Genomic DNA, 27,384 nt, shown 5'->3' on the forward strand with positions numbered 1-27,384 from the left:
TTCTTAAGATTAATTTTTCTAGAACCGTTAGTTTGTCCATTCAATCTTCAGTTGATTGTAATTTAATGACTATTGACTTCGTATTGAGATCACCATTCTCTTGCTGTCGTTAATAGTTGAGAGGTATTGCGATGGTTCTGGGACACCCTGTTTGCGTGTATGTATATCGCTCATACTTTCGTGCGAGGTACAGTTAGTCAACACACGCGTGCAACTTTATATCAATGGCGTCACCACAACCGTCGATTGGGGCCAAGCGAACTGAACTCATTGTCAACCACGTCGTTGATTCGCCCTTTTGCCACGCGGCTGTGAATTAATATTTGTTATTTTTTTGTCCTCGACCGTCGTTAGCAGAGCTCTTGGTAGGAAGTGTTCCATCGAACGCGAGCCGTCGAGATGACGTCTCTAAAGTCTTAATGTTACCTAAATTTTGCTGCTAAAATTTTAATGTTGAATTTTGCTAAAAAATTACGTAATTATTTATAAATGAAGGATGAAGGAATGTAAATATTATTGAACCGTGCTGTTGCAAACTATCTGAGAGATTTCAGGAAATTAATGGCATCATCTAATTAGCAATTAGTAAAATAAATAACATTAATTTTTTAGATAATTTAAAAAACATATTATAAAAATAATCTATTATTGTGATTATTAATTTAATATCGCATTATTTCTTGCGAAAATTGCTATTTAATGCCCAAACTTAATTTGTGAACCGATTAGTGGTTAAATTAAAATCCGACGATTCCGAGACTGTTTCCATATCCACTTTAATGCACTTCAGTAATTAGAATGGTAATTTATGTTTTAGTACATAAATGGTCCGCTTATTGTCCGAAAGAAAAGTTAAGCGAGGGCGAGTTTATCTGATTGTGAGTGGGCCCCCGCATCGCATGTAGCACAAATTTCGTCTTGATGGTGTTCATTCCGGTACTCTGCTTCCGGTTAACGATCCGACCGCGCTGCTCTGGTGCCGTGCCAGGAAAAGCAAAATAAATGTCTCGGTAATCTCGAAATCTCTTGTCGACCTTGTTGCCCGATCTATAATATCCGCTGGGCGAAGATTAAGAGCACTCGAAAACAATGATATCGTATTATCGATGCGAATGCATTCGTTACCGGTGTCGGGAAACAATCGAGTAAGTTAAAAAGTTAAAAATATCACGTTCCGATCGTGATTTATTGATGTCTCCTCGTCGCAGTGCGGAAATACGCAAAATTTTGTCGAGAAAGATACTGCGAGTACTCGAATGACATTTTTAAAAGATATTGATATTTTATTTTAACATTATGGCAGGAAGATAAAAAGTAACATTTGATAATATTGCTTTTAATTTTTTATCATTCACGTCATATCATCATTATCTAGAAATTAATGAATTGATGTCTCTTATATGCCTAGAGACATGTGCAAACAATAATGCGAAATTCGAGATCGTTGAAACGCATATCTTTCTCGTCGTGACATTGATAATAGTTTTCCATATTGTTGTGATAAGCTTTTCCCAGTATTTTATATTAATAGACAGAAATATTGAATAAAATTAAACGAGAATAAGATAACATTTACGCTGAATCAAGCTAAAATCAAATTAAATTATGATTGATAACGTCTTACGTTTTGCAATTTGTCATTTTGCTCGCGGAGGAGTCGATTCGTGTTAGTGTCACACTGTTCACTTCCGTCCTCAGGAATTAATGAGCTTTAAATATGCGCGAATCACGTTCCTGGACATCGCGCGCGCGAAATCACGGACACTATCGCTCATGCTTTCACGCACGTGCGTGGCACACCTGCGAACGCACATATACAAATTCGATCGCACACTTATCTTATTTCTTACTCGTAAAGGCAAAGTTGTACGTAGGCAGAGAAGTCGTCCCCCGATTCTACCACACACGAATCGTCCACTCGCACTCGCTTAGTGCCCGCCAGTTAGTCAGTTAGTCAGTCAGTCAGCTCAAGCAAGCGCGACCGGTTCGTAACTTTGCTCGTGATACGCACGCACTGACCGCATCGATTAATATCGAGTATCGAGTTGTAATCTCGGTGAACCTAGGTTTTCGCGCGCGATATAGATATATATAGACAATTCACCCTTATTCGGGATCGAAAGTGTGAACGACCAGTGCACTTTTCCGTCTTTATCGTAAATTGAATTTTCACCGAAATTTATATCAATTCGTCGAAGATTCGTGACCACTAAAGTTTCTTACTGCAAGTCTGAGTGATTTATGGACTTTGGTGTCGCAAATTCGTCGCAGAAGTTCGAATTCCCTACGGGTGAAAAATCTTGAATGGTCTCCTAGTCGAGTGGTGTCCTGATTGTGAAGTAAAACGACATGGATTCTAGCTTTCCCAACTTTAAGCGTAACAGTATTAAATTACAAAAGGCGGTGCAAAAGTTGTGCTCATTTTAAGTATTAAAAATTTTTTATTTAGTGGTGAAGATCCACAAGTTGATCAGAACGTCACTTTTTGCGGGTTGTAAATGAATCATTACAGGTGTCTTGCGTGACGAAGAAGCGCTCGTAGAAGAAAATCCAATCAAAGTTTCTCTAATCGCTTTGCGATATTATTCTTACGAACGTACGATTTCTTACATTAAAGCGAGTGAGTTCGAATCGCGTTTTTTACATACGCGATGCTTGTACGCAACACCATTATTAATTACATCAGGAAGAAGGAAGTTGAAAATCCGTTCGGACTAAGAAAGTTCTACGCTTAGCACTTTTGCGCAACATTTAACGTAACACGAATACTGTTATAAATAGAATTAATAGCAAAAAGTTGATATTTTTTAGAGCAATTAAGAAATCTGATTATAAAAGAGTAATTTTTGCAAATGATTATTGTTATGAATATTGTAGAATAATATTGATTCATTTTGGCTAGTATAAAAAATAATATCTAAAAATTTATATATATATATTGCATAGTTTCTACATTTGGATATCAGAATAAAGTGTTACTTGAATTTTTTATATTCGAACATTATATATATATCCGGATATTGGAATATCGAGAGTATTATTCAGGATTACGATATTTGGTTATAAAAAATTTAATTATTAATATTCAGAGATTTTTATTTTTGTGAAATATTTAAAATACTGAAAAAGAATTTTATTATTATTACAATATATATAATTTTTATTGCGGTAGCAAAATTATTATTGTCATATCATATTTAATAATTTATAATATAGAATGTGCAGTATTAGTATTAGAAGATCACGATGTGTTGAAGATAGAAATATACTCGCTTATCGTTATGCAAACAGCTGTTATAACACACGTCAGAAAATTGTCATACACTTGACATTGTACTTAGTCACGTCAATCTAGTTAAACTAATATTGAGAGGTTACATCATATATTCTCAGAAAATTGAAAGTTTTCTTATTAATAATTGCTAATAATTTTTTTCCCGCATGTTGCATCGCAACATTAATCATTCACTCTCTAACGTTGCTCATTCATTAATCAATTATTAAAAATTAAAAGCGATATAGAAAATAATAGCGGTTTTGAATTATACTCCAATCATATTGAAATAATGTTCAAAGAAAAGCAATTGTGAAAGATGAAGATAGACGATATATTGATGGTAATAATATTGCACAATGTCGGAGACCACTTAAGAGAGAGAATTGGCATCTAATTTTAATTTTTGTATCAGTGATCTTAAAGCGACGCCTTGACATCTGATGAAATGTTGTGACATTTAAATGTCTGACGTCTATAATTCGAGAACTATGCGAAAACAGGCGGAATTCTAGTTCCGGCTATTTCCCAGCCCACACAAATGAGATATTTACTCGCAGATTATTTGGTATATTATTCTAATCGAGGATTTCATTGCTAAATATTGTTAAAATTTTGTAACTGCTTGTAAAAAACTTAAAACTTTTATATACCTTTATATTATTATTGATATTAAATAAACATTAACATTTGAATAAATAGATCTAATATGGAATAATATATCAAAATTCATCTGATACTTATCTAAATTTTGTCACAAGAGTAAATTCTTGAAAGTTTACGAATTATTTACGAAAGTTAAAAGAATAAAAATTAATCTAATTGCTGTATCTCGTTTAAAATTACAAATTAACTGTGTTGAACAAGAAGTTATATTAATTTGTATTTAAAAAATATATCCGATATTTCGATATTTTAATTGTTTCAATATTTCTCTTCAAGGATAAATTTTTAATATTAACAAAAATTTACATTAAGGAAATAAAATCTTAGGCAAAATAAAAAAATTAGAGTTTAGTCACATTACCAATAGTAACCAGTGATTTTTTTAATTGTCGAATGCGGAAATAGCTATCTACGTACAATTTCTAATATTTAATCACAGGAAATGTGATTCGTGTAGACCTTTGATATCAGTAGATAGGTGAAAAGTTTTTTTTTTTTTAGATAGAAGTGTCACTTTTTGTATTCACCGAGGCATAAACGAGCAGCAAAACATTAATAGTTTCCGTTATCGCCGATAACGATGTATATTTATCGCAAAATGTAACTCATATCCGCATATATTTATCGTTTTCTGCGTTTTTCTTTCCTTGTTTTCAATTGAAGTTTCCATGGAAGTTAAATCCTACGTTTGAGCACAAAGTACGACATGTCTAATGGTCAATGCCAAAAAATTAATAATGTGGCTTTAAACAAATAAAAATTATATCTCTCTCTCTACGTTAGCGATCAATGTTCAGTTGTGCTATCACTAGCACACGCTTCCAATAAAAATTATATCATTTGTAATATTTTCTTAAGTATACATACGTACATCTAAATTATATATAATTTAATATTTAGAGAAAATAGAAATGCAATCTCGATCTTAAGACTTGATCAATCTTAATTTGTGAGAATTTTATTTAACTATAAATGGAAAAATCAGACAAATGTTAGTCATTTTGCGAGATGTTCTACGGCATAATTTTAGTACAAATAAAATTTTGTTTTCATTAAAATATTGAATAAAAATCTCTAGTGCAAACAAGCTGGGATTAAATTTTGACGGATATAAATCTTTCTGCTTATTATTATCCAGACATGACTATCTTCTTAATATTATGCGATAATATTTGATTTTAATTTATTACCATTATGATGTTTAACTCTGCGATAAGTGGTTTCCGGTGCTAAATATATCTGTCTGACATGAGTCACAGTTTTATTCGTCTAAAATGATGGTCATCATTCGATACAATTGTGAGACAAGACTAACAAAATGAAAAGATTTTTTCACGGAGCTTCACACGTGAATCTAAAATAAAAAATTTGTGTCTTATTGGAAAATGCTTGTTTACTCGTTCAAATTGCCACTGCAATGACAAGTACTATTTACTATGCGCATTCCTTAAGTCTGATAAGCGATGTTCGTCGATGTTGCGATTACACGTTGTCGAATTCGTCAACGCTTGAAATGTATAAATTTTAAGCAGCAGAACGTATCAACCAGATCAACTGACTGTTCAAACAAATTATATTTCTTTAAATATCCTGTGATTTATTACTAATTTATTTTAGCGAACGTTATATTTAAAAGCACATTCTCTCTGATAAAACTATAATTACTTATTAAAAGGCAATAAATTTACTACCGCAATTTAAATTATAAACGCAATAATTGTCAAGGCTCACAAATCTAAATAATTAATTATGAATAAGATTTTGTTATTTGCACTTAACATTTACTTAATTAAAAACTTTTTTATAAAAACATTTTTTTCAAGCAAATTTAGATTTGTCGCTTAACGCAAGTGTTACGAAACACTTTATAAGTACGTGAAGTTTTTATAATTATGCGTTTATCTGATAGGTAATCGCTCAGTTTAAACAGTTTGAAACACGGCCTCGTGTATGGCAGTGCAAAAGCACAGCAATCACCACATGTCCATCGGACGAGAAAATTGTGGGTATACGTAATTTCGTGTTTTCTCAGCTGGTTAAAGAGGGACGGACTATGTGTATGAACATCGATATGACGGAAACGCTCGTAAACATATGTTGCGTGCGGATAAAGTAATGCATTTCCCGTAACGTAATATGTGACCAAGAAAATTGTATCACGATCGAGCAGGATTTAATAGAGAGTCAAGGATTGCAATTAATTATTTATACATGCCGACCGCGACTCGGTCGTTTGCTCCAGTTCATTTTCATTGTTAACCGAGTCATTTAAAGTTCGATCCATACTTTAGAGTTCCCTTTTAAAATTACTCTCCGCGATAAAAATTACAAAACTGAAAATAATCGAGAAATTTACCACAAAAATAGCTTAGAAATTGTGATAGTTGAAAAGTATTTCGCGGACAAATTAAAAATTCTAAAACTTTGAAAAATGCACATTCTAAAATGAATATAAAACTAAATATAATTCTTCTTGAGAATTAAACTATTGCACATGCACATTGATCCATTATCGCATCAAAACAAAATTTGTGATCAATATTAGAGTAATTCTCGATACGAGAAGTACCTTTCGTCGTGATTCTTAAACAAACATCTCAACGTCTAATTATTCATACTTCAGAATACTCGAAGATTGATAGCATGACCCAAATGTCACTGTAGTAGGCATAACGATCATTGTTATTATGTCGTTTATACAGCCAATCTCATAATTCATTGATCGACATTCGATAGTATCGACATTCGATAGATAGCCTGTATTCGCAAGAATTATTACGTCGCGGACTTTCCTCAAGTCAAGATCTCGGAAGTGCGTCATTCAGTGTGACACTCGGTCGCGCGATCCGTGCGTGAGTTCAACGACATTCGTGCGGGCACATTTGACGTGTGAATGCATTGCACTCGCGCGAGGCGCCGTGAAGGTGGGACGATCGAGGAGGAGATCGTAGGTGGTGGTTACCATTGTTTACCGATGTATAACTCGGAGGTTTTCAAGACCGTGTGGACGAAGATAGGACAAATGTGCGGCTACATTACTTGCGCCAAATCCTACCTCTCAGGTCAGTACACAGTCAAAAATGGTTCAAATTTTGTAATAATTGCGGAGACAATCGATTGTGCATCAAAATTTTGATAGCACAACTTTACGTGTGACGAATTAATCCTCTAGCGTATTATTTGATACCGTTACTTCTGAATTTTTTAAATTGCTATATTTGGAAGTAAAGCGAAATAACTCCCTGAAAATATTTGTAATATCTTATACTCACTATAATTTGACACATTTGTTATCTCTAATTTTCTAGTGATCCATCATTTTCTTTTTTTTCTTTTTAGTAGCGAAAGCTACAAGGTTGCTTTTACTTGCTAGATAAACAGAAATAAAGTGGTTGTTAATGTCTTGATAAACGCTCATAATTATCTCTCGTGTTTACTTTCCGCATATCTCGCTTTCAGCGACAAATGTGACTTGATTCTTAGTTTTGTTTATCTAATCTAACGATTATATCTGCAGTATTATCTTTTGCCCGCTCGGCTTTATCACTTTTTCCCAACTTTACGTTAACGTAAAATCAACAAGTCATTACTTTTTAATGGGGCGTGAGAAATAGAAATCGCCATGAAATAGAAGTAGTTGTTAGAGCAAACGTACTGTACTTGACTTGCTATTGTAGATTTATCAGTAACAGACATTATTTTCTTCGAAGAAAGTTTATAAACTTCGCCCGGAGAATCATACGACTGTATTTAGGATCAAATACGTAGCTCGTGTACAAGCTTTTCATGCTATGGAAACTTCAAAGTGATGATCTTCTCTTTATCTAAAGTATGGTTTCTGGTTGTTGGCAAGTACTCATTGCGCAAACAAACCGACCGGCAAAGCGCGTTTGTCGGTTCTGTTTCCTCAATGCCAGCTGAGGCAAAGGAGGCGGTCTGCCTGTTTGTAGAAAGTAAGTAGAAAAACGAGTGAAAGCGACTGAAGGTTTCCTCGACAACGGGAAAACTCTCAGTAGTACTTTTTTTGATATCGTTTGCGGGATCGGGATCGCGAAAAGGCGTGGCGACGATCGTTCGCGATTGCGTTTAGTGAAATTGTTCGCGATAGTATTCGTTCGTAATCAAAGTCGAATTTAGAGAAATGTTGAATTTTAAAGCGGATCTGCTACAATGAGGATCCATATTAATATTGAACACGTTAATTAAACACTCAAAAAATCATATATATACATAATTTAATATAACGATATGTGACGTAATGATATGATATAATAATAACGCAATATCCATATGACATAATCATATGCGTTATAAAAAAATTTGATAAATTTCTAAACGAAATATATAAAATGAGATAGAAAATATACAAAATTAGTTTATTTTTATCGTGTGAATGTTTCTATCTTTTACATGCAGAATTACACAAATGATACAAATTTTTGCAAATATCATGTAAATGTACAAATTTTTAGGATGTAGATATTATTATCTAACGATATCATTGATTGGATTTTAATAACTAATTTTTCTCAAAAGGATGAGGGCTGTTTCGCAATTAAGGTAGCAACCGCTTTTTCCGCCTTGTGATTATTCCGACGCTGTTCTTAATAAGTGAAATTGATCCTTTTCTTGCTTTCCTCCTTCTCTCTCTCCCGTGCAAGAAAGCGCTATTTTCTACGAAACTGCCGATTATGGCGAAAATAATTTAGCACGAAACGAGAAACGGACAGTCTTCGGCGTGTTTGGCGTTTAGGATAATAGTACCCCCGCGAAAAGTACTTGGCTGCTTTTACAGACACAGTGAAAAGAGTCGCACAATCGATATTACTTGGGTATATTATTTTCAGTCTGCGGTTTCTTATATTGTCAGCTAGTCTACCGATGTAGCTTACACAGCTGATAATAAATCAGTGTACTCTGAAATTAACTTTTAAGCTAATGGATAATAGATTTTTCATTGCTTACGATTACTGATATAAAATATATTCTTTTCTTCAATTGTAGAGATTTTTTTAATTAAAAACGTAAAACAGTCGATCGTTCTCTCTGTTATATACAAAGATTTATAATTGTAAAACGTCCTGCGAGTTTACGCAACGCAACCGCGCGCTATCGGAGCTACAATCGCACCAATTGCGGAGTTGCATTTTAGGAACATTATAGATATTGATAAAGATATGATATTATTAAATATCTTTTTATCTCTCGTTATAAATTTAAATAATTTACTTTGTTATTCTTTTTATTTTTTTCTAATATCTTATAAAAATATTCACAGCGCAGCTTTTCTTCTGCGTTTATTTTTCAATGATTGAGGATCAAGTTTGATATTTGTTTATACATTTCAGTTTTCAATATAAAGCCTGTTTATTCATTTTGATTTCGCTGCGAGAAACCGTCGCGATTATAGTATCGATAACGCGCGATTGTGTTGCGTAAGCTCACGGGCGTTTTGCAATTGTAATTCACGGACTTGCACCTCGGGCACGTAGATTGGATGTTTACTCGTTGATAACGATGCAAGGCGATTCTAAATCGCTTAGCTAAACGACTTTTGCGCGAAAGCGTTGCCGGACAAAAATGGTCGTTAACAAAGCGGCGATCGTTACGCGGATATACTTTCACTCTCCGCCAATAATGAGCTTTCCGTGCCGATCCGCCCGTTCGATCGAAAAGCACGCGTTTCCCCTACCATGAATCTCGTACCTAACTGTTGTTTTGCTAAATAAAATAAATATTTCTCTATAGAACGTCGACAGAATAATTGGAGATTTTGCCATTATAAATTCAAGGATTTAGAATAAATTTTTCCTTTGCTAAAATTTCATGAAAATTCCGAAGTATAAATATAACTTCAAATATTGTAATAATTAATTTTTAAATGTTTTGTTTAGAAAAATTTTAAGTTAGAAACGAATAAAAGCGCTATAGATTTACTTCTACGAGGCTTAACTTCGTAAAAAATCTTCAATTTTTATGCTGAATAATGCCATTTTTTAAAATTTATTTTCTGATATTTATGTTTGCATAAAAAAAAATCTATTAGAATAGAAAAATTGAAAAGAAAATATTTATATACTAGTATTTTTTCCAACATTAATTGGTAGCGATGGTGAAAAAGTTTATAAGGAATTTTCTTCTAGACTCATAAAAAGTCCAAACAAAAGAAAATCCAGATAAGAGTGAAAGCGAAGACGACGTAACGTGGCGTTGGTTACAAATATTTATAACGTAAGAGAATTTTTTGCTGGGTGTAACTATTTTTTCTGATTATAAGTGAAAAAAGTGTTCTATTGTCGAGCTACGAACGCACGCTGTGTTCGTTGACTTCCGCTCTATAGCATGCACTTCCGCTAAATATTGTTCTTTTGCGGAAGTTGACGAGATATCTCCCGTGATTGTATATAAATACTTTGCAAAAAGTACCTATTAATCTTTGATGAATAAAATGGCAATAAAAAAATAGTAGATTTAACGAAACGAGTTTTTTTTATCTTTAATTAACTTTAATAAATGGACAATTCTTTGAATCTAACAATTTTTACTACTATTATTAATAATAAGCTTAATTAAAAGTTATAAAATTTGATAAAAATAATTTAGTGCAAAAGAATTAAGTATTGTAATTGTAATATCAACTTTCATTGAAAGAAGAAGGGTTGTGAACGTGCAAACTATGACGAATAGAAAGTGCGTCGTTTAAATCCACTCCTCCCGTCGCTTACGTCATTCAATTTTAAATTTAGAAACGCCGGAGATACAGATGAAAGGCGCGCTAATGAATCAGCCAATGTACACATGTACTAGTGCACGTATGCATTATAATTAGCAACATTCGATGGAAGAGGGACGAAAGAGAGAGAAAGAGACAGAGAGCTCGTCCATATCTCTCGCGGTATGTTTCAAACAAAAGCGGCTTCGTGCGGGCGATCTAATCGGGATGAAAGTATCGGCACGTTAGAATCGATACGCGATGCATGCCGATGATGGATCGGTAATCGTTGCGATCCAGGTATACGTTCAAGCGCGCACGTACACTTGTATGCACACATGTACGCGTGTAGCATTTGACGCATCGCGGGAACCCGACCACGCATTTCGAGAAACTGGGTTACAGCGGGGTTCGCGGAGCCCTCGACCTAGAACTCCTTTCCTTTTCGGCATTTCCGGTTTGACATCCTTACGATGGATGCGCTTGCCGCCGGTTTTGCCAGACGCGATCTTGACCGAAATTCACGATCGCGATTCTGCAAGCTGCTCACCGGGTTTATATAGAGCTAGTAGAGCTGAACATTACTCGAATAATAACGTTGCGTTGGCATTAATAACATTTGCTTTAAATAACTTGTGTAATGTTTGATTGCGTTTGATTGCGTTTATTCATGTCAAGCTATATCATTATTATCTGAATGATTATTTAAATGCTAGAAGCTAAAATGCGAATAACCGCACCGTCTGCAAATATGAATACGAAAAATTGCTGGCTTTTATTGCAAAATTATACAATGCCGTTCTCTTTTCTCGCTGTTTCTAACAATGCAAATTAACTGCAATATAATTTCCGTTTATATTTAGCCTACTAATTTCCAGTTAGTAGACCAAGTTAATTAACTTCTCAATTTAACTTCCATTAAATAAATTAATTAAATTAAATAGCCAAGTTAAATGAATAATACAAATTTGAATAATTACTCTTATTCTTTGTCTTTGTAAACGTAATTTTAAAATTTAGATAAAATTAACATATCAAAGTTCGACAAAAATGCTTGTCTTTTAAATATATTTTACTTTTACACGGTTCGTGAATGTTCTTTTGGATTTCAGTGTTGAGAAAATTTTTATATGTTTACTTAATACGTTGGGAATTAATAAAGGTTTTGCTAATGATTAATTAATGCTTATTGGCGTGTATAAATCTACTTTAGTTCTCTCTCTCTCTCTCTCTCTCTCTCTCTCTACAATTAAGGCAATGCAATATATTTCACCGTTAGTAACGGAAAGGCTTGTAATTGACAAACGCTAAGCCGCTTGATAACCCGCTTGTAATTTATTATAAGCGTATAATACCTAGACGATTCATCAATTTAGAACTCATAACGCATAGCAATATTAGCAATGTAAACGTATTTTATGTACTAAAATACGCACATAGTAGCATATTGTGAGAAAGAAATAGTGTCTTCTTATAGATATGCAAGATTATGTAAGAATCATCGCGATAAAATGCTGCTTCAGCGTTTCCGCCTGAATTTTTTCGCTATGCAAAATCCACGTAAAGAGCATAAATCGCCCTTTGCTTTTGCTGCCTCCTCGGGAGTCATGTCGACTTGAAATCGTAGTTCGCGTGATACACCCACGCGTCTTTCAATGTGGGCGATGTAAGTATATACTTTGACGTCGCCGCTTCTGTCAACTGAGAAAGCACGTGAGCGTATATGTGTCGCAAAAGCACACGGAATGTGTTTAGATTCTTTTAAATGATGTGCGTTGCAAAGTACGTGTCTTACGTCAATACTCAGAAGTATTAGCGAGACAATTCCATTCAACCTGCAGGATATCGTTAAATGAATTAGCCAAAATCTGCCACTTTGACTGTCAAATTTCAATAGTTTTATTGCATTTTTCCTTTATTTTGAACATCAAATATTTTAAAAGCTTTAAATTATTTTTTTTATAAGATTCGCATGAAATTAAAGATAAAATCTTGGGAGCTACTTCTAGAATCGATAAACATTGCTACACACTTTTGCCTTCTTTGCTTTGCAATCTTAGAATTCTGCGACAATTTCAGCAAAGTAAAAAAATTGTGAATCTTGTGAAAAATTTTTGTGGTTTTCAAGCGATACACGCGTTTTTGCGATTTTCTTTTTCCTTTTTCCTTCTTTACTTTACGATCTCATCGTCACGCGAAATGTCGTAATGCGCGGTCACTTTTTCTTCATCCGAAACCATTCAGGCAGACTGCGGCAGTTTGCAGCGTGGAACTTTATTTTCGCTCTTAAATCTTCGTCCAAAACACGGCACGAGCGGTCGGATTATCACGCTCTGTGTATTCTGGCGTGCAGAACGCTCTCATCCTGTCTGGCAGGATGCCCGTCGTTATGCGGAGCGTTGGGTTCACCCACCGATACGGGGTTTGTCGACGGAAGATGCCGGGGATGCTCGTCGAACAAAGATGAAAGAAGAAATCGGGGGCGAGGTCGCAAAATCTTAACTGAATTCTTCTGCGCCCTCGCGTTCCGCTGATTGTGAGCGATCATAAATCTTGGTTCGTTTAGAGTAGGTTTATTTTAATTGCAGTAATTGTTAGCGATCGTTATGTTAAATTTATACGGAGCGTTGACCCCATATTTCATGAGAAATAGCAATCTAATTTTAAAATTTGTTTTTTTTTCGTGAAATAATAGTCCTCAAATTATTACTTAAAAGAAAATTTTAATATAAAAGTTTTATTACTCTGTCGTGAAACTTCATAACGCGTATAAATATGTACAAAATATAACATTATTTAATAATATTCCTTTCATTTTATACATAATATACAAGAATATTTTTACTAATAGTTAAAAACAAGAATGGAAAATGTTATTTTAACCGTGGCTGTGTTGAAGGAAAATATTGCGGTACTGTCAGGATTAATTAGATACAGTTTTGTTCAATTTACTTCTCATTGAATTTACAGTAATTGAATCGTTTGCAAAAATACTTTTTCACCGCATGTTATTCGTATCTTTTCGCAATACCAAACCGCAATCCTCGCGCAGCCTTTTTAATAAGTGAACTGGCGCGTGAACGAAATAACGATTTTACGAGTGGGCCGATTTATTACCCGTGTGGTTTTTCATGGAAAAGCTTTTCACGAGAAGGACACGGTTAGCGGGAAAGTAATTGCGGACTACCTATATTTACGTGCAGCTGAAAGAGCTCTAGAATGGAGTGTGCGTACTTTGATAAGCGCGTATAATCACTGCTGCGTGGTTTCTATCGTATATTTATGGAAGTCGTCGATTTCCGATGTCGTTAGCTCGATTTGATGCCTGCACCACGAACTATCGGAATGAAGCTGTCACAATCGTCGTAAACGTGATCTGTTATAATTAAAATTGCACTTTTCATTTACAGAAAAGATAGAGATTGCATTAAGTTGTACTAAAACTTACTTTTTATATTAATTACAATTATTTTTATGATGAAAATTTGCTACAAGATGATACAGTAAAACAAATACTGTAAAATTTTTTGTAGCTTTTTTTTTTAACTTTTTACGTGTATAGTTCTTTTCACCGGAGTTACATAAAGAAAAATAGAAACCCTATCGCGACGTATTCTGTGAGAAAAAAAAAAGAAGAAAAAAGCAGTGCATCACGCTAGGATGATGTAGTGGAGTGACTTTTCGCAGTATTTCCCCGCAATATCTTCACTTTTTCTAAACTTCTGGTTGCCACCCACTTCGCACACACGAAAACACAGAGGCGTACGTACACTCTTGCATCATTTCGCAGGTCCCTCGGTAAATACGGATCGACGAAGGGAATGAGCGAATGATAGACTTTGCGTGGGTTACTTGTTTGACAAACACAAGCAGGCGAAAACACGCCTTGTAGGTTACATAATTTTCCCAAGACTGTGTATTCTGATTTAATGGCAGTGCAGACTGAGAAAAAAATTAAGTTTGATGAAGCAAAGTAGAAATTTAACCGAGAAAGAAAGAATTAAAAATGTCTTTGACATGTACTTCAGTATCTTCAGGAGAATTATTTAATTTTTAATTTAATCCACTGTTAATTACTGTCAATTTTTTCTTAGAGTCACGATTAAATTTACGAAAACAAAATTCTCTCTCTCTCTCTCTCGGCAAAATGTTAAGATATCACATCAGCAACGTTTTCCCGCTCCTTTGATTACCCTGCGAAATTATTCGTGATACGATGAAACACGCATTCAACCTACGCGAGTTTCCTCGAAACTGCCGAGGAAAGCCTTTCCGCAGTTAGTTCCGATCGACTAATGACAGTAGTTAATCATGCACCGGGAGGACTGTGTCAAACTTCGTCCGCATTCATGTTCCCTTCATCTAAGTACCCGCCGAATTAGCCTAATTTCCGGATGCACCGCCGCATTTACATGTCTGCACTTCGCGACATGCAAGTACGCGCGTCTCCACACGCTTTAGTGGATACCGGGTGACGCGGCAGGAAATCTAGAACAAAGGGACGCGACCGCGCAACACACGAGCTCTTCCTCACTCTTTCCTGCTCCCGCCCTCTCTTGCCATCCCTCCTTTCTCTCTCACTAAGCTATCCGTCCGCTCTCTTCTCTCGAATCTAGGCTGTTACCGTGGCAACACAGGTACTGAAGAGTCTAACCGAAGGCCACCGGAAGGGAGAGAGATGAAAGAAAATGCGAAAGACCTCGCCACCCCTCTCGCCCCTCCGACTTCTCGCCGTCCTTCTTCAGCGATCTCCTCCCCATGTCTTTCCACTTTCTTCTTCTCGTCGATCAGATGTTCGAAAAAATCAATAAGACTCTCCCTGCGATTTCTTGCCCTCGTCTTCTCTTTCTTCGGCGACACACTCGTCTCTGTTTCTCTCTTGTTGCTTTCTCTCTCGGCTCGAGCGCGACACTGCGTCAGGCGCCGAAAGGAGATTCTGTTACAATGAGAAAACCACCGCGCGGGGATAAAGAGGGCAGGAAGACTCAGGAGGGATAAAGGCACACGTGGAGCGTGGAGCGTTCCGTCGGGGCCACCGAGTATCCGGCACAGCTGATCGCGCGAGCATGTCTCGAGTTGCTTCTGCGCGACCCAACATCTCGGGGGCGAACATCGATCCTCCAGTCAAAACCTTTCAACTCGGATGTTTCTCTATACAAACTGCCCCGAGAATGGATAAATATATATTATCCTGATGTTTTGGATATAGAGAGATGTGAGGTAATATATAAAAACATCATGTTGGAGATAGAGATAAAGAAAACAGGAAAGAGGTCATGTAGAAATGTTACTTGAAGAGTAAATTCGGTTTTATCTTCTCGGTTTTATTTAATTTTAAATGAATTAAAACGGAGTAAATTTAAGGTCGAGATTTTTATATTTTCACGGATTTTCTGCTTAATTTGATCGTGTGACAGATAACTTACTTCGATATTTGCATAGTACGGGATTTATATTATATTGTGTAACATGGAGGTAGCGAAAATGGGATAGATCACGTTAGAGATTTATTTTCAAAGCAAACTTAATTTTGTATCAATTCGACGTAAATTTTGAAGAAAGTGCTGGATGTAGATAGTGAATAAGCTATATGTAGAAAATAAAAGTAGAAGCAAAGATAGCACGGAACAAAAGCAGGAGAAAATTTCAACTGAGCAATTTATTTTTAAACTATAATTTTATTTCTATTTAAATATAATTGAAAATTTCGAAAAATTAGTGATTTGCATACGGAATTCTGCATCTTTTATTTTGTGCATGTGTTTAAAAAATTGTTCACGACGACTCAAACGAATAAATTGCATCAATATCTTGAACGTGATACGGTAAGATAGATAGAGTTGCACTTTACATTTTGATAAAAACAATTAATTGAAATAGTTTAGAAATTTAAATATACAGCAGGCTTATCTTTTATTTTCTCAGTCGTACAAAAGCACTGTTATTCCGCTTTGAAATCTACTGGATTATTAGAAGAATTCCTCTACAAATAGTACGTTTCGGCGAGCGAGTTTAGAAAGCGAATCGCATTAAAGTTAAAAATATGCATCCGAGGAGAAAAATTATGGTGCCGGCACGTAAAGCTATCCGTTTCTCAGCGAAAGATCACGATAATTAACAGATCAACTCGAAGTGAATGGGAGGTGAACTGAATGAGCGGAGCTTCAACTTCAGATCCGGTTCGCCCTCCGATGCCATTCACCCGCCACTGTACATTGTAATAAATGCGATTTCACGTGAGAGATTCGCATACGTAGTTATCGCATGTTTGAGCAGCGCGCGCACGCTGAATATCGTGACTAGCTGAAAGAAACTCGTTATATTCTTTGCCCGGTGCACATTCAGGAACAAACAGTGCCTCGCGGTAGTCCTCCGGTAGTTCGTAGCGGTTGTCTGGCGGACCGGTGCGCTTAATTCCCACGGGCAGCAATGGGAAAGAACCTATGCTCAACAATAACCGGCTACCGTTTTACAGGGCGCCCCAGAATCTGCGGAGAGTCGCCACGTAGCGATATTACTCGCGAAACTTAGACGCGAGTTTTTCTCAGCAAAAATATCGAGACGTTGATGGTGTTCTTGAAAAATGTGGAACCATTCGCAAATCAAACTTTGAAGACTCGAGAATGCATAACGTTATTTGTTATTTGTTATTCTCGAGGCAGCTTTGATAAATTTTTAATTCAGCTTGATTGCTGAAATTGTTAAAATTTAGAAAGTGATCAATGATGTCCCACTTTTCGAATGTTTAGTCACAAATTCTATGGCTGGAAGTAAAAATTACAGTAATTGCACAAAATGAAAATTAACGTTTATCTCGTACTTTTCGTGCGCAGGCGAAAGTTGGACTCTGAAAATTCGCAGTTTTTCTTGAAGATTTTTCTGTTGTCATTCAGCCAGTTCCGGATGTTTGTTTATACAACTTGTACACATATTTCGTCAAGCGTTTCGGATCCTGTTATTCTCTCCGGGCTTCCTTTCACTCGACACTGCGACTTGTATATTGAAGAGAATATAATTCCATTAGTTCAATTACTGCTGTCTTTACCGCTATTACTATGATGACTTGTGTTATCGACGTTATCGGTTCCGTTAGCCAATCTCATATAATTATTAACTGCAAGCAAATATTCATTTTGTATTTACGCAACTTGTCAGTGTAATTTGCTATAATATAATGTTGTATCTCTCCAAAATGACACTAAAAATCGGAATTAACAATCTGTTCTTTTTTTAACAATTAGCTTTTTATGATAAAATTACGAAGCAACTAATACGTAAAAGATATAATTTCTTATTAATACTTTGTAAAACATAATTAAATTAATGTCCATCTGTTTCTTTTACATAAATGGTACCGTTCTTTCTAAAATCTTTCTAAGGTATAATATAAAGAAAATTATATAGCTATAGCTTATTTCATCTCACAATTGTAATTTTAATTTAGTTGTATTATCTCATTCTGGAGATATATAATATAATTCGCATCTCTGATTGCAGATTACAAAAGAAAATACTGACACATTTGTGCAAACGATATCTTGATATCGAGTCTTTGTTCTACCGATAAAATTAATCTGAGACCTTAGATTCTCTTATCTCATTGGATTAAAACTGACATGTTTTGATGTATTTTTTGTTAGTATTCGCTGAATGTCGACTGAGATCGTCCATGTAAAATGGGTAAGAAACGCATTCAAATCTAAATCGCTTAAACCTCATTAGCTACAAAAGGAATTGAATTAAGAAATATTCAATTCAGTGATGTGTTTATTTTAAATGAATTAGAGTTTACATTGTTATTATAAAGACGCAATGTTCTATTTTTCTTCTGGATAAATTGTTAGAACAATATTTTTCAAATTGTTACGTGTTTGGTTTCTTCATAGTTGAGGAAGTTTGAGATTACATGAAAGTGACACAAAAACTTGAAACCATCCGACGTTATCGAGCGGCAATGTTTTGTAACGCGCAATGGAGCGTCTTACATCATTAACGGCAATCCTTTTACATTTTACGGTCAGTCGCTTCGCGGTTTTCTATTCGGCAACGCGCGGCAACGATTAATTTCTAAATGGCGATTATCAGGCAAACGAGTATTGCGAAGGGTCTAGTGCACGAAAGCGATAAGTCCGTTTTGTGACTTTTTTCACGTGAGATAAATATCGCGAGATAGGGTTAGTTTATAGCAACACGAATAACTTTGCGTCATATTGAGCAAAGATAAAAGCATTGTGGTATCAAAGAGTGTTGCGCGCAAAAGTCGTCAGATTTTCCTCTTTTCAAGAAATAAAAAGTTTCGTGAAAGTATGCAGTGTAAAATTCAGCTGCTACATATTGTGACACTTTTTTTTACAGTTCTGAAAAAGCAGAAGAGAAGAAGGAGAAACTAAAATTTGAACTGTATTAATTTACATAATTGCTACACGCAAAACGATTTATTTAATATTGGAAAATAATTCGTTATTGCGAGATCGCCATTGTTTGCTGATTACTTTTTGTTCGACATTAAATATGTAAATTAAAAATCCTTCTTCTCTCTCTGGTAATATCGCTTCCGTTATCACGCAATCTCATTTTAATTAATCTTTTCCAAACGGAGAAATTGTCTGTGTTTTAATCAAATTTTGTATCTACTTTACTCTCGCGTGTGATACTCCATTCTTCTCTTGATAAATAGATCGCGAGGGATCTGTCCTTGCACATTTGAGCTTATCCAATCGTCGCATATATCGGGAGCTTGCAATTCGCTTGCGCGGAGAATGCGATCAGGCAGAGCCACGAGCGATAGTTACGTCTGGTCAAATTATGTAAACTTATGTAATCCTTCGATTGCATACTCGGCCGCTTCCCTCAACGATAATCGGTTAACCCTTTCTCTACAGCCTATAATTCCATTGGAGCCAACTCATGAAACGAAGTATTCTTTATACGAGAATTGTATCTCATTTGAATAGATGGAAAACTAACAGAGGCAGAAAAATGATAGAAAAAATCCGGCATCAAATTAAATATAGTATTTCGCTTTTAGCATGTTTTAAAAGAGCTTTTTATAAAATTAAACACTACTCTCACGCGAGAATTGTCCCAGTTGTTTTTATCTCCACGATAAATATAAAACGTACTCGAAATGTACGATGATTTGATTATATCAGTTCTTTTTTTATTAGTTAATCGTTGAAAATTTCTAGACTCCGTGTTTCAATAATAATCAGAAAGCAGTAGGTTAGTTTATTTGGATTAGCGCTCAAAAGACTTGATATTTTTAGAGATTGTATGATTTCATTTAGGTATTGATTCTACTGGCTTTCGAGAGAAAGAGAGAGAGATAAACCCGATAAGATTGCAGTCCAATTGCGACATATTGCTCGCTTTTGCCGCGATTTCTCGCGATTACACCTAAAAACGCGACTTTTATCCCGGTGCTTTTTCTTACCCCGCGTCCCCCAACCCGAGGCTATCAATTTCGATTCTACCTTGTTGTTTGTTACTTTTCACGGTTCGCGTTCGCCTCAATTAGGGAACGGTACTTTCGAGCGGGTCAATGCGTCCGTTCGAGATCGTCGAGCGCGCCCAGAAACAAAGGGGCCGAGTTTCACGGTTTTGCGCCAATGTTTCCGGAATAACGCGCGTCCGCAGCTTTACTTTCCTGGACATGCGGAGTGTTCCGTAGCTAACGTCGGTCTTTTTACGCATGGATTCTCCGAGCAATTTGAAGTAAAGTTTCCTTCAAGCGTTTGTAATTTTTTATTTTAACAATAAAGAAACAAAATTATCATGTAAAATTAAATTAAGTGATCAAAAATAAAGATGCAGAAGTATATCTATATACGTAGATTATATGAATTATTATTGTTCGGTTAATCGGAAATTTTAATTTACGATTCGCTTTTGTAGATATTCAATGTTGGAATTTAACGGGATAGGTCAATCAAATATTTACTGAAGAAAGATGGACTTGAAATGGGTCAAAGAATGGCGGGGACACTCTAAGATGACACGGGAGATTTTATTTACCTCTCCATCTTTGCTTTAACAAAAGACCATTACGGTCCAAACTATTGTAATTAACAGACACTTTTCGAAAGTTTGCCATTTCAAGAACATTTTAGTACATTTAATACAAATTTTTTACAAGTATTCAAACAATCAATAGTTGGATAATTCTAATACTTTATAATTCCGTCGGTTAATTCTCTCACATTAGACTTTAGTTGATTCTTTGTTTCCTTCTCGAGCTAGAATACACGAGGGACTCTAGAGGAATCCATTAAGCAGCGATTAAATTTAACGAACTGGTGAAACCGGCCTCTTTAATGGGTTAACGATCGCCGTTAGAATTTCGTCTAATTATTTCAGCCCCGCTATTATGGCTGTGGCCATAAATCACGAGATAAGCGCCGAGTGTGTGCGTGCAAATCCGCAGTCGTGTAAAAACATAGATTGTCAAGACCGATTCGAGCGGGCGAAATTCTAATCGTAAGCCGATCGAACAAAGTGCTTAATAATCCCGGAATCAGGTGGAACATATTGACAGGGTCGGCATCCGGAAATACGGGAGGGTTGAGTGAATCCCCTTTGCGGTCATTTATGTTCGAGCAAACGGACACTTTAACGGTCAAGGGATACGCATATCGAGCCGGCATGCGGCTTACTTAAACGGATTAACCGGATTAACTGTCGCTTGTACTCGCGTGACGGCGAACGTTATTGGATGCTTTTACCGTGCACGTTATTGAACATGTCTCGTATTAAAACCGGATAAAGAATAGTGTCACGATCCCGCCCGCGAGAAATTCCCGTTAAGGAAGCATTAAACGATTCCCATCGGGTCGCACATCGGAAGCGATCTCTCGCTTCCGCAATTACGCGGCGGGGTAATTATGCGCTCGGTCACATTATCAGTCCGCTATTCTCCTACAATAATGTCGAAACAATCCGAGCGTTTAGTCCGATATTCATCGCTGAATTGCTTGCTTTTGTATCACGCGCTGACGGAATTTAATCTCGAGAGGAAAAAAAAATGTTTAACGGGAAATTATAACATGAAAAGAAATTGCGACTCTTCTAATTTTTCTTCGTGATCGAGAAGTTAATAAACGGGCATTCTTGTGTAGGAAAAGGTCGAGTTGCGGTTGCGGTTGGCTGAGCTTGCGGCTTGAAAATCGCGATACGCGCCTCTTTGGTAAATCCGATACATCGGAAAGTACCAGGCACTCAACAGAGGCATCCTAGTCGGGAACTTGTGCGTGGCCGCGTGGCAGAACACGTGAATGTAGGTTAGAATGCAGTAAGGTAACCGAGCCACGTCGAGCACACAAGCCCGAGCAGAGGCAGGCGGGCAGGCAGACAAGCGAGCGAGCAGCTGACGCGGCGGAATCAATATTCTCACGTGTACATGTATATAGTTGCACGCACAGGCCAACCCGCGCTCGCAAACGATACGTATGTACACGGCGACCCGTGGAAAGGTGGCAATCATTAGCAGTAATGCCGAGCGTCGATCGAAGTAATTCGGGGTGAAGCGACATCGCGACACGGTTCAGAGATATAGTTGATTTCCTAACGATCGTGCGATACTAGATGTTGCATGTAGTAATTACTTCGAGTGACTTCCTACGGTAGTCATTATTGAATATAATGTGACAGCGCTGTATTTTGTATAATTATCGTCAATTGATGTCTTTTGACCAACTTTGACTTTTAATGGAATTAATTTGGCATTTAAATGAATCTTTAAATTGTTCTATTCTTGCTTTCTAAATTATTTATTTAAATTGTTTAGAAAAAAAAAAAATGTCGAATGCTGTCTGTCGAATTGAAATTTATGATAAAAGTTAATATATCTCTATCCTATTTTTTCTCCAATTTTTTTGCAAATATTGTGTATAGAAAAACAGATTGCACGATCAATTATTCTCGATCGGATTTACGTGCGAGCAATTTTTATTTATTTGCCAGTCGACAATCGAATGGGAGTCGAATTTACTTAACGATAAACGATTTATCAATTTTCTACCGGAAAACACACTTCGCTCATCGAAATACGTCGCATTCTACGCACGGCTGATCACATGGTTGCGGAGCGACGAGATAAGGTACACCGCAAACTTTTCACGCACTACTTGGGCGAGTGTGGATAAAAATGAAACTATCGTCCTTCGCATAGCAACCGCTATCGGTTCCCTGAAATTAAAACACGTCCGCGAACGCGTCCGTTTCATTTGTGAGGGAAATTGACTGGCACACGATGGCGAAGAGCGACCCGATATCCATCGCAATTTCGCGCGTGTTGTATTTTTCTTCATGCAGGAATTACGCGCAGTACATAACGTAATTAATTTCGAAGTCGTTGCGACACGGGTAGCAAATCTAATTTTAAACAACCATTAATTAAAACCGGCAATACTCGAAGCTTTCCACTTGGGACTTTTGCGTAAATGCAGCAACGACGCTGGAGTCTGTGTTGCGGTGCTGCATGTGTAATTGACACAGATTAATATCTGTTACCGCCACAACGTGAGATACATTCACTTATCTACCTATCCATCTATTACAGCCGGGATACTAGTCGTCTCACGCCTCATGTTTCTCATTGAGTGGAAAACGGCTGATCGATAAATTCTGCCGCGGCACACCCGCTTGCCATCGGGGATCGCTAATTTTTAGAAAGCGCGACGGACGGACGGACCCTTCACGTTTGACCCCCTTCGCGACTCGTTAACGGCGCATTCACGCGGCGTGCATTCGGCTCTCCGCGATAAATCACGCCTCGTGATCGGCCGGTATGATCCGGATCCACGCGCACTTACTTTCAAATCTCGGCTCCGGTCAGTCGGAAAGAGAAAAAGAGACGGGGGAGGGCGCGCGCGAGGGTGCTCGTTCTTGACGGAAGAAAGCGGTCGGAGGAGCGCAAAAGCGACAGCGCGTTATCGGCTCTCGCACCGTCGCACGCGCTGTATAGATGCCCGTCTATCCGCACTCCGCTATTGGACCGTGACCGGCGTAAGTGGGGAAACGAAGGCTCGGAACGATTGGCGGCGCGCGTTGGCGCCGACGGAAGAGGCCGTGAGAGGGTCGCGAGAGACCAGGTCCCGCATCGGCGCCTCAGATGGCCGAGAACCGTGCACCCTGTCGTGTCTTCGACCTCACGTTGTGTTATCGACTCTCGCTCGGCTGTCTTCGAGTCCCTTTAATCACGCCCGGTTAAGCACATCGCGTTAAAGTTTCACGGCGTCGATCAGCTGACAGATCGATTCAAGGACGATCCACGTGACCGCGTGAAGAAAGCTTCCGAAAAAAACGTGTTTTGTTCAAGTGAAGAGAAGGAAAAGAGAGACGCAAGCGCGCGCGCACGGTCGACCGTGATCAGATGACAGGAATCCGTCGCGCTTTCGGGCTTTTTCGTTATCCCTCGGAGAGCGAACCGAGGTTCCTCGTCGTCGAGCGCGCCGAGAAAATCGGAGTAGTTGCCGCTTGGCACTCGCGTGGTCCGTTTCGTTTGCGCGTGTGTGAGTGTGTCCTCCGTGTAGGCGCCGACGAAGCCTTGTCAAAGAATTGTTTCGGAGCGGAGTAGGCAGGCTTGTCAGATTCTTCACAGTACGGTGAACGCTGTCCCGTGGAATTTTTTTCGGTCGCTCGCGAAAAGTGAAGTGACTTTCGGTATCGAATCGGAAAGAAGGAAGCGAACGTTTTGCAGCGTGCGCGCGTGTGGACGAGCGGAGAGCAACAGCATCCACTGGGAGTGTGTGTTGCATCTTGGAGCGCGGGGGAGAGGAGGCTGCTCCAGGCCCAGTCGGTGTATGCATCGCGAGGTATTCCGACGCGAATGTACTATCTGACACTGACTGCGCCGAGAGAGTGCTAAAATTGGATACCTTAGCCGCGCCGAGCTCGCGCAACTGACCGCGTCGAACCGGACGATGCGCCTCGTGAGATCACTCTGCGGACGATAACGAAGGTATGCAAATTTACATGTTTCCCTCTCCTAAATACCTTTACCTTGGCATTGCTAATTAGAAGTAGCCGGTGGGACTCGTAATATCCCGTATCGACACTTTACAAGAAGTACAGTTTTGGTGCGGATATTTTATCTGACATCAGATATATTTTAATACCAAACAAATTCCAGCAAATCAATTTTTTTTAATTAATTTATAATGAACTCTGTATTTATCATAATTAATTCATTATTTTACTGAAGATTTGACAAATAACTCCAAAAAATATTTTTTAGTTTTTTTTAGTCATTGATTAATTCTTACATGACAATATTTGTCATTAGCATTTAAATATTCATACTGGTTTTTAAGTAGTTACTTTTTAATTTGAGTCTCTGAAATAAAAACTTGTTTTATAAGATGCTTGGCACTATTTAATTTTTATATTACCACTTGTCGAGTTTGATTCATGATTTGAATTACCAATTTACATTAATAACCTAGTCATTATAGTATATTTTAGCAGTAATTGTTACTAGTAGTTATCGTTATTGATTTATTGGAGGTCTTAATTGATTTCACTTTTAATTCAAAGATTCTTGGCGCGAATTATGTAACAATATTACCGTGATATTATTGCGTTCACATTATTATACTTTTATACACTCATCTGTTACGGAATGTCTTTTTCATCTCAGCTAAGGACTTAATGCGCGTACACGTGAAAAAACTGATGCAACTGGCGTGCATTATGTGACTTAGTTCCAAGTGACATAAGACATTACGGATAGAACAGAACAACAACATGGAAAAAGATAGATAGAAAATGAACTGATGTTGTCACACATCAAAGTTTCAAATGAACAAAGTTAACTACACCTATGTCTCTCCGTTGTCATTGTATCCATTATGTTAATCTACATATCCACAGATCTATATATAATGCCGTAACCCAAAGGTAGAGATCTATAGATAACGCGGCCTCATATTTCTCTATACGAAATTATCCTAATAAACGAAATGTGAAACGGATAAATCGATGAAATATATATCTTGCTCGTACGCTATATTTGATTAATGATATCTAATCAACGGCAATTTATCAGCCGGTATGATAATTTATGATCACTAGAAGATAGGGAATACTTGAACTAAAAACATAATTTAGGAAGCTTTTTCTTTACATTTTCTCTATTTGTTTGATCTGCATACACATGTGATATGATGTAATCGAATGCACTTTTCAGCGTCTCCGTTGAACAGAAAATTGATAGACTTAAAACCGCGCTTCCAAAGATGCGAAGAAAACGTTTTCAACTCACAACTCAATTTCGCCAAAATATGGATTTCCGCGATGCAACTGCCAAACGGCCCTGTTTATCTCGGCCGCGCGCCAAGATCTCGCACGCTTTCGTCGATTTGCAAATGCGTATGTATGTACTCGTAATCATTATCGCATGGTCCGATTTCTCGAGCGACATTGGTTTCGCTCCCTCGCGATACGCACTTTCCCAATAGAGAGCGAGTTCTGAACGAACTCGCGCATTCTTCGCAACCGTAATCGCGATGAAAAACGCGATGTGCAGGGCCGCACTTTTCGCGATGTGAAACTAACAATTGCTCAATATAAACGAGGAATGTTAACTCCCTATCGGTCTTTTAAGCACTTTTGTATTTTTTTTTCACTTTGAAAACTGCTTAGGAAAAATGATGAAAAATGATTGTCGCATATGATATTAGTATCATACATTAATCGGGATGTAATGTTACACCACACACATATATGATAAATTGACCAATGTTTCTAGAGAAGTTCTGTGAGTTAAATTGATAATTAAAACTTTATAATTAGAATTTATAGCGGGTCAAATTGATAATTAAAACTTATAGCTTTAAATATAAGCTATACAGATCCTGCATGATAAATCGCGGCGTCAACCGTTTCGAAACGCGGGTCACGCACTCGATGACTGCGAGGCGGACATTATTCTCGATCGGGACCGGCGTTCCTCGTTTCTTTCCTCCATGCTAGCCGACGGGAATCGCGATTTTAAAGCCGTTAACACAGAGGTTCCCAAACTGTTTCGTCTCATTTCTCCTTATATCTTGATTTTTATATCGCATTTAAATTTCAATTCTGTGTTAAATTTCAAGATGTTTACACGAAAAAAAAAGATTTTATTCATTATAGTTAAATCTTAAAAAAAATAGATCATTATTTTGTATATTATTTCTGAAACATGATAAAATTTTTTTAAATACGCATTCTCTGTTGTGTGTTTAAGAATTCTTCTAATTTGTAAATGAGATCAAAACTATTTTTAAATTTTGTTTTATTTTTAATATCTTGCTTCCTTATTCAGTTTGGGAACCAATGCGTTGCTAGGTGAAAGATCATAATGCGAGCGACCGAGCGAACGTGTGAGTAGTTGAATGACTCAGAGTTCGAGAATCTGTGGCACAGAAACTCGTGACAGCCATTGTGATCACCTTTCTTTCATCGAGCTTCACAATCTGTTCATGGAATTCGCAATATCGATCGCGACCTATAAGAGTTCGACGTTATGCCGTTAGGAATGGGACAACCTTGTCATTGATGCAATTTATACAAAAGATCATCCTATTTACACTCGAGAATGTCACGAATGTCGCTACCGACTTTGAAATTGATAGCAGTATTGCCGTTCAACATTCTTATGAAACCATGACATTGACATTTATAGAATTTAAAATATTCTTACCATTACTATCGTTTTAGTTTGGAATTTATATTTTGGATATTAATACTTTTTGAA

General features: G+C 37.0%; 1 protein-coding gene across 5 annotated transcripts in view; it reads left to right on the forward strand.

The window, feature by feature from the left end:
• The window catches only part of trc (Serine/threonine-protein kinase tricornered), a 122,875-nt gene that overhangs the window by 59,351 nt on the left and 36,140 nt on the right, over positions 1-27,384 (forward strand). Inside the window, exon 1 of one of the 5 annotated variants that reach the window (XM_012364595.2) lies at positions 6,419-7,002. The exons of 2 other annotated variants lie outside the window; for them this stretch is intronic. In XM_012364595.2, the coding sequence (XP_012220018.1) occupies positions 6,834-7,002 (169 nt within the window). In that variant the 5' untranslated portion in view covers positions 6,419-6,833. Of the gene's footprint in view, positions 1-6,418; positions 7,003-18,313; positions 18,333-23,692; positions 24,610-27,384 lie in introns of those variants that run through there. 2 more of the 5 variants (XM_012364598.2, XM_012364599.2) reach the window with 2 other exon arrangements.

Source organism: Linepithema humile, chromosome 6 (assembly GCF_040581485.1).
Source record: "Linepithema humile isolate Giens D197 chromosome 6, Lhum_UNIL_v1.0, whole genome shotgun sequence".
Classification (NCBI taxonomy): domain Eukaryota; kingdom Metazoa; phylum Arthropoda; class Insecta; order Hymenoptera; family Formicidae; genus Linepithema; species Linepithema humile.